Source organism: Haliotis cracherodii, unplaced genomic scaffold, assembly GCF_022045235.1.
Source record: "Haliotis cracherodii isolate W230 unplaced genomic scaffold, xgHalCrac1.p SCAF_3, whole genome shotgun sequence".
Taxonomy (NCBI): domain Eukaryota; kingdom Metazoa; phylum Mollusca; class Gastropoda; order Lepetellida; family Haliotidae; genus Haliotis; species Haliotis cracherodii.
Window position 1 is genome coordinate 55,741,405 of NW_027266286.1, and position 9,344 is coordinate 55,750,748.

The 9,344-nt window shown below is 41.9% G+C and overlaps 1 protein-coding gene across 1 annotated transcript; it reads left to right on the forward strand.

The window, feature by feature from the left end:
- Positions 1-3,935: 3,935 nt before the first annotated feature.
- On the forward strand, positions 3,936-4,586 carry LOC139474300 (uncharacterized). Its single transcript, XM_071257254.1, has one exon. It carries the CDS (start codon positions 3,936-3,938, stop codon positions 4,584-4,586), a length of 651 nt encoding a protein of 216 aa, XP_071113355.1.
- Positions 4,587-9,344: the final 4,758 nt, after the last annotated feature.

The window sequence follows — 9,344 nt, forward strand, 5'->3', positions numbered from 1 at the left end:
ATGAATATATTGAAGATGTGTGAGGTGAGGTGGAATGGGGTCTATGATTATTGCACTTATATAGCGACATGCATGCACGTGAATGTGTGTGTTTATGTATTTGATACGGGTATCACAGTTGAGTTTCAAAAATTAAGCTTTCAGTGTATCTGTGACTGTTTTCAACCGTTTTGATAACGTTTGTAATGTGTTGGTCAAATCCAGTTTTCAAGGGTATACTTTCTATTACCGGGCAGTTTCATATTAGTATTTACAAATCGTCAGATCGGTTGAAATTTAAACAAGCTAAATATATCTCTGTCTAATGTTAATGAGGCATGTCCTTGAAATGTAGTTCCGCCAGCCAGTCCCACACTTGACAGTCATCTATATATTTAAGCTGAAGGACTAAAACTGGTCAACGTTATTTCTGATTATGGTATATTCATTCATCGATTCTGTCACCGGGAAGTACATGCGATAGTCACTTTTAGGCTAAATACCACCACAATGACTGAAATATTTCCTGGAAGACGCACGGTACATTTGCATATAAATAAGGGGTCAGTTTATCGTCCGTCAGTCTCTCATGAAGATAACTTACAGATAACTCTCACATACGAAGCTGCGCCGATCACAAAGGTAGGAGACTTCTGAGTTCTTTATTGGAGTGCAGTTTCTATTATCCTGTCTCGGTGTGCTAAAACTTTCATTCATTCATTCATTCATTCCGTTTTATATTTCCCCATAAGGACAGTATTATAGAGTATGTTAAAGTGTCCATGATACTCATTGTGCCTACCCCTACACCTTGTAGGTTACACACAACAAAATGTTTTCCCAAAGTGAGTGAGTGAGTGAGTATGGTTTTACGCCGCTTTTAGCAATATTCCAGCAATATCACGGCGGGGGACACCAGAAATGGGCTTCACACATTGTACCCATGTCGGGAATCGAACCCGGGTCTTCGGCGTGACGAGCGAACGCTTTAACCACTAGGCTACCCGACCGCCCTGTTTTCCCATAGACTTCTGTAGTACATTATATATTTTTTTTATTTTTTTTTTATATAACTAAGCATTCAACAGCTATTACCTGTACGTGTGTGCACAGTTCGGCCTTAGAAATAAAATAAATAAATAAAATTAAAAATGACCAGCTTAGCCAGCTCCTTTTCCGAGTACAGGAAGCTAAACACACCATCCCCAGTTTCGCACCAAATGTCACCTACTTGAAAATAGCTGTGGTCACATTCAGCATTAGTCATCATGTTGAAATAGACAGTACTAAATATAGAAAAACTTGGTCAGTTTTAATAACTGGATGGATGTACATTTGAAAGACATAAAAATATTACAGAATATCCTCCAATCACAGCCTGCAGATATCTCTCGATCTGCACTGAAGGCCCTACGAAAACCGCACTGTCCAAACTGGTTCTGATTTGGTGTAGTAGAACCTGTACCTAGCCGTCAGTATGCTTGTAAATATGTAACATTAACTGCCGAGAATAACCAGTCTCGATTATCCTCCCGAACAGATTCCATTTGGTGTAATATGCAAAATAGCGGTGAGAACAACATGAATGGGTCACTGAAAACCTTTCATCCGACCAATCAGACCGTCGCTTAGGAGATCGCGAAAATGAAAGTCCGAATGTAATCATACGTATACGACCTCGAAAATGTTAATGCGCAACATTCCGAACGACAGTTAGCGGCTTTACGACTGAGTTTTTTGGTAATAATAATCCTGCATATGGGTGCTAAAGGTCTCATTGCCCATATTTTCATATTTTTTTTATCTTATCCAATTTCTTCGAATAATTTATGTTCATCAATGTTTACTAGTTCTACATCCAAGTCTACCTCTGTGTAAGATCTGTGTGTTAAAGCATGATCTCAGTTTAGAGACTCACAAAAGCCAAATATGAAACCTTCACAGGAATTACTAACGACTTTATTTTATATCCATGTAATTCCATGGTCCAAACACACCTGTCTCCAAAGGCGCTTAAACCATTCATTCACTCGCCAAAGGCCCCGGGATCATTCGTTCACGAGGGACAGATTATCCGTAATTAAGTGCTTCGGGTAGCGTACTCTATATATATATTACTTATTGTTAGGATAGAAAATGTAGAATTACGCCCGAAATATCAACACTACCACGTCAGTGAAGTTAACGTATTGTTATGATGATGTAATGTTAACAATTTGTGCGGTCATGAACAATGGATGACCCCATTTCGTTCTATCCTCAATAACGACTGCGATGTGACGTCATATCGCTTCAACTGACCAATTAGCATTGAGAACAGCTAAAATGTGCATCTGCTAAAACTGGATATTTGTTCCCTACTCACACACATGAGTCCCAAAGAGGAGCATTGGTTTGGTTTGTTGGTAACGGAGCACTCAGCTATATGACGGCGGTTTGTAAATAATCGAGTCTGAACCAGACATTCCAATGATTAATATCATGAGCATCGATCCACCCAATTGGGATCGATGACATGCATCAACCAAGTCAGCGAGCCTGACCACCCGATCATGTAAGTCGCCTTTTACGACAAGCATAGTCACCTTTTACGGCAAGCATGGGTTGCTGAAGACCTATTCTACCCCGGAATCTTCACGGGTCAGCAAAGGGGCAGGTCAGCCGAAACTGCTGAGGCAGAAGGCGCCTCTTAAACACCTAAAGCAGCAGCAACAACACTCTTCTCATAGGGGTAATGTTATTCATTCTGGGTTGGTGGGTCCAGTCGGTTCCATGTTATCTGGCGATACGTGAGTGAGTGAGTATGGTTTTACGCCGTTTTTAGCAATATTCCAGCAATATCACGGCGTGGGAAACCAGGAATGGGCCTCACACATTGTACCCATATTGGGAATCAAACCCGGGTCTTCGACGTGACGAGCGAACGCTTTAACCACTAGGCTACCCGACCCTCTAGCGATACGAAAATGAATAGATCTATGACGATAAGGAACCATTTTTATTTTCAGGGGGTTGGTTAGGCCTTCAAATGCAATGAGACTTCTTTGACTCTTCGCCGCCTCCGTGGTCTAGTGGTAGAGCGTCCGCCCGGAGAGCGGAAGGTCCGGGGTTCGATCCCGGGCCGCGTCATACCAAAAGACGTTAAAAGTTGGTACTTGTTGTTACCCTGTCTGGCGCTCGGCATTAAGGGGCCAACACAAGGACTGGTCGGCTCGGAGTCAGTATACTGTGTCTGAGTGGGGTATTCATGTTAAACTGCGGCATGGTATCTCAGGGGGCTAGCACAGTACAAGCAGCCACACATACACGTGCATGCACGTCGCTATATAAGTGCAATAATCTTGGACGCGACGTTAAACCCAATTTCACCTAACTTCTTTGACTCTTCAGTCTCGAGGTTTCACTGTCCAGGGGATATTTCTACGTGAATTGTGTAATCGTCACAGCTGGTGATTTTTTAACAATATCTTTATATTGCATTTCATATTGTCGCCAAACGTCTACGTTGCATTGCTCTGTCGTATACGATGTTGTGAGGTAAATACATGGGGAAACATAGGCACCGCAATATTTTATCGTACCCTGTATTACTATTCTGAAGAAACGCTACTATTTTGGCCTAAAGAGTCACAAACTCATATTGTAATACAGACACCAAAATTTAGTATCTAATAAAATGTTTCTTTCTCTTCTATGGCAATAATGTTTGGATTATACTTTCAGTTGTTTTCTCTACTTCTTAGCAATGTTGGGGGAAGGAGATGCCCAGTCGTCTGAGGCACCGTAATTCGCTGTGCAGAGTTGCGTCCCCTGGGTATTTCGAAAGCGAGGTCTGCATATTTGCCAAGTTTTTCCTGAATCCTGTCAATCACATTTGTGACAAAAGGGACAGAAAATTCAATCACATAAATGATTTCATTGGATTTATCATTATTATTATTATTATTCCAGGAACCATGGTGACCCTTTACTACACATTGCTCCTCCTGACTCTGACGTCAACACAGGCCGTAGGGACATATATGACGTCAAAGTCTGATGATGTCATCATCCCATCCACCAATGACGTCACAGAAACACAAACCGGCCCTGATGAGGACAGCAGAATACCCTTCCACCGAGACATCCGATCTCCTAAAAGATTTCTACCCAGGACAAGAAAAGTAATTAAAACACCTAAAGTTCCTTTGGTGAAAAACACTTCCATATTCAAGAAAGCAACATCCCAAATCAATTTCTTTCGGAAAAGATTTGGAAATAGTGCCAAGAAAGTAAAAATTCAAAACAGATTGTCACACCTCTTCAGGGCCGCTAAAGCTGGGTCGAACACAGCACGACTGTCTCTGAGATCCTTGGTGCCAACCCTTCTGGGTTTCGGCACAGCAGGCGCTGGCCTTGCGACGGCCATTTCCCAGTTACTGACAGTTACGAGAGGGCAACCCGCCCAGGAACTCCCCAGCGTGTCTCCTCTTCAGCCTGATGAGATACAGTCCTTGTTGCAAGGACTGGGGGCACCTACTTCCGGCTCTGGCGCAACTGTCAGAAAGAATGCTGTATTCGTGACTATTCTGAGTGCATTCCTGTGCACAGTGGTTTATCATGACTGAAAATGGATTACAAATACCGTATCCGACGTAATAAGCGCCCACGGCGATATTTGCTAATATATTGTCTAGTGAACAATCCCAATTAGCACCCCTTCCGATTGATTAATGTACTCAAGACTTATTTATTCGCCTATAATACGCACTCGTGCGTTATATGCACCCTTAATTATGAGCAATTAAATTCTTGAAAAATATATCTGACATTTCAGGCTGTCAGCATAAACCACGAAATTTATCTTTCAACTCAACTTTTTTATCACCAAAATATTATTCTAATTTTGAGGCGCTTATTGCGTCGAATACGGTATGCTTTTGGACGCCTGTTCTTTTGTGTATATATGTCTGTGCGGCGTCAGCGTGAGTACTGGAATTGTATGATCCCAGTTGTTACGGCGACTGTTTCAGCCTAGTAACGTTTTGAGAACGTCCGTAATATTTTGGTCAAATACAATTTTGAAGTGTATACTTTCTTAGTCCCGACAGTTTATAGCAGTGAAAATAGAGTGAGTGAGTGAGTATTGTTTTACGCCGCTTTAAGCACTATACCAGCAATATCACAGCGGGGGCGCTAGAAATAGCCTTCACATATTGTAACCAGAGACGTATTGAACACATGTGGGGAATCAGGGTCAGAATACGTCCCCAATACCTCATGCTAGTTGTCAATGGGATCAGGGGCCCACTTGAACAAAGCGATCTTAGCGCTAAGATGATCATAACTCCAATACTTTAACATAGGCTTACAATAGCGCTAAGACCGCTTTGTGCAAGTGGGCCCTGGTGATAGGATCGGGCATGGCGTGCCTGAAACATCTGATCACGTGTACACCCTGATTGCGATTCATGGTGTCAGCACGATGTCCATGTTCCTGGGTTTATTTACAGTGGTAAACATCTAAGACCTTCATCATTTTGGGTGTTTCTCCCAACACCCCGTGAAACAACCGGAACACTAATATTATTGACGTTAACTGATTCGCTCATTCTTACGAGCGCATATCTTGTTCATGATTTATAATTTTGTTTCATTTGCTTCTGTTTATTACGGGGACACGGGTGGCCCAGTCGTCTAAGGCGCCGCGATTCGCTGTGCAGAGTTGCGTCCCTTGGGCACGCCAGAAACCTATGATTATGTTTTCGAATTCCGGTTCGCCCCGATTATGTTTCTAGGTTTGTCAGCACCATACCCTTGATCGTTAGTTTTACCGAAGTGGTAAACGTGTGAGACCCGCATCACTTCAGGCTCTCCTCCCACATTAAGCTGACACACCGCGATATAACTGGAATAATGTTAAAAGCGGCGTTAAACCCAACTCACTCACACTCTGTTTAGTACCTTTTCATCTTTAGCGTTTTTACTCGTATATCAGAAATATCTGAAACGAGAGTAGATCATACATATTTTATTATACATATTTATTTTAGTTAAAAGCAGTGTTTGATAATATTCTAGTATTTTCAACCACGTATGGCATGGTGTACAATATATTTTTGTAACTTTAAAGCTTGCCAAGTAGTGTGCTTGGTGTCTTTGTTGACCTGTTCTTGCGCCTGTAAACCATGTATCACAGTGTGACAATATTACCATTTTGTTTCCATAGTTTATCTTTAATTGTATGGTATTCTGTAATTTGAATTCTTTTCAATTTTGTTTCTATCATATGGTTGTGCCTCCTTGTCCATTAGCCCTCTGTTACGCATCCTTATAGCTAAAATGGATAGAATTATCATAAAAACGCCCGCATGTTATCAGAAATGAGCGGGCCACTGTAACTTGATAATGCCCTCATATAACTTGACGACGGGCCTTTAATCTAATATAAGGGTAACGCTATTTTTCAGGGCATTATCATTTACAGAACCCTTCGGTCTTTTCAACTGCCCTCCTTCGTCGGGCAGTTAATGGAAGACCTCGGGCTTCTGCAAATGATAATGCCCTGAAAAATAGCGTTACCCTTATATTAGAATACAACAGCTGAAGTCAATAGAGACCCTCCTTTTTGTCATGTGCTTTCACCTCATCCCATACCTTCTTAATACGCACTTTTAAATGAGCTATTGGGATAATGATGTCTAACTTCATGTCTCTTGTCATATTGTATTGTTATCCGACTGTGTGTGCACAGAGTAGGTGTTCACCAACCCATGCTTGCCGTAAAAGCCGGCTATGCTTGTCCTGAGAAGCGACTAACGGGATTGGGTGGTCAGGCTCGCTGACTTGGTTGATGCATGTAATCGTATACCAATTGCGTGTATAGATGCTCATGATGTCAATCACTGGAATGTCTTGGTCAAGACTCGATTATTTACAGACTTCCGTCATATAGATGGAATATTGCTGAAAGCGGCGATAAACAACAAACAAACAAACGTACAAGCGCGTGAAGGATGTGCCGCTCAAAGGCAACCCACGGAGGTTTGAGGTGGAGACGCCACTCATCATTGAGCTTGTGGTTTAGTGAGTGAGTTAGTGAGTATGGTTTTACGCCGCTTTTAGCAATATTCCAACAATATCACACAGTATTAAACTTCCTTGGTGCCGACTTTGTCCCTCAAACCATTATTCTTGACAGATCACCTGTCTTGAACAGTGTCCCAGGTCACCGCGCAGATCCAATCAAAATCAACACTCCACGTCTGAGCATGCAGTCAGGATCCCTGACTGAGTGCATCTTCGCGAAACAAGGGAGTTAATTGAGCAGTTAACTCCCTTGCCTCGGTGGAAACTAGACTTTTATAGTCAGTTAACTCCCTTGCCTGGGGAAGATGGGCTGTATGCCACTTGTCCCCAGGAGAATCCGATATCTGTTTGTTTATGTGTGCAAAGCCCTACACTTGTGTTTTCAGCGTATGATACAAATCATTTTGTGTATAATGTATTTATATGATTTATCTTATGTGATTCGTTTATTGGTTACTCTGTTATTTTTCTCTAATTTAATTTATATATTTATACTATATATGCTATTTGATATACTTGAATAAACAAAATCTATTGTATGTGTATTGTAATGTTTTGTTTTCTGAAGGCGTGTACTGTCTCTCGGCCAATGTAGATGGTGGGTCGGGTGAAATGGGCTATAATGGGTTAAACGTCGGGTTCAAGGTTGTGAAATTTCATAGTGCTAGCCCATTGAGATACCATGAGTTTAACATGAATACTCCACTCAGACACCGTATACTGACTCCGAACCGACCAGCCCTTGATTTATCCCATTAATGCCGATCGCCAGGCAGGGTAACAGCAAGTATCATCTTAACAAACTTTAGCGTCTTTTGGTATAATACCGAGGGGGATCGAACCACCGACCAGGCGCTCTAGCACTGGACCACGGAGGCAGTCTTGTGTCAATGCGATATAAAGGATCGACGGTCACTTTGTTAGTGTACATAAAGGATAGAGGGTCACTTTGTTAGTGTACATAAAGGATCGAGGATCACTTTGTTAGTGTACATAAAGGATCGAGGATCACTTTGTTAGTGTACATAAAGGATCGAGGGTCACTTTGTTAGTGTACATATAAAGGATCGAGGGTCACTTTGTCAGTGTGCATAAAGGATCGACGGTCACTTTGTTAGTGTACATAAAGGATCGACGGTCACTTTGTTAGAGTTTATGAAGGATATAGCGGCACATTAACAGTGTGTGTAAACGATGGCGTGTCGCTTTGTAAGTGCATGACGAATCGAGGGTCACTTTGCTGAAATCACCTCTCTTGAAAACATCTCGGTTGAAATCACCTCTTTTGAAATCATCTCGGTCGAAATCTCTCCTGAGGAAATATTTTGTTTCAGTGTCTTCTTTGAAGACTTCGTTGTTGAAATCACCTCTGTTGAAGACTTTAACAATGAAGACTTCAAAAGAGGAGAATTACACGTTGACGTCATTAACAGGAGTGACTTTAACAATGAAGACTTCTTCAACAGAGGAGAATTAAACGTTCACGTCATTAACTTTACGACTTTATGACAATGAATATTTCGACAGAGGAGAATTAAACGTTGATGTTGAAGTTAACATTTAATTCTCCTCTGTTGAAGAAGTCTTCATTGTTAAAGTCACCCCTGTTAATGACGTCAACGTTGAAGTCTCCCCTGTTGAGTTCTTCATTGTTGAAGTCTCCCCTGTTAATGACGTCAACGTTGAAGTCAACCCTGTTAATGACGTCAACGTTGAAGTCTCCCTGTTAATGACGTCAACGTTGAAGTCTCCCCTGTTGATGACGTCAACGTTGAAGTCTCCCTGTTAATGACGTCAACGTTGAAATCACCACTGTTAATGACGTCAACGTCGAAGTCTCCCCTGTTGAGATATTCATTGTTGAAGTCATCCCTGTTGATGACGTCAACGTTGAAGTCTCCCCTGTTGAGTTCTTCATTGTTGAAGTCACCTCTGTTGATGACGTCAACGTTGAAGTCTCCCCTGTTGAGTTCTTCATTGTTGAAGTCACCCCTGTAAATGACGTCAACGTTGAAGTCTCTCCTGTTAATGACGTTAACGTTGAAGTCAACCCTGTTAATGACGTCAACGTTGAAGTCTCCCCTGTTGATGACGTCAACGTTGAAGTCTCCCTGTTAATGACGTCAACGTTGAAGTCACCCCTGTTAATGACGTCAATAAACTTCTTTTGAGTAGTATCGACTGACAGTCCGATCCCGTTCGTCGCCTCTTACGACACACATGAGTTTCTGCAGATCCATTCCAACCCGGATCTTCACGGGAGTGTGTTTGCTTCTAGAGGCTACATATGTATTCGT

Coding starts and splice junctions, on each gene's coding strand:
- LOC139474300 (XM_071257254.1), top strand. CDS start 3,936: ATGGTGACCCTTTACTACACATTGCTCCTCCTGACTCTGACGTCAACA.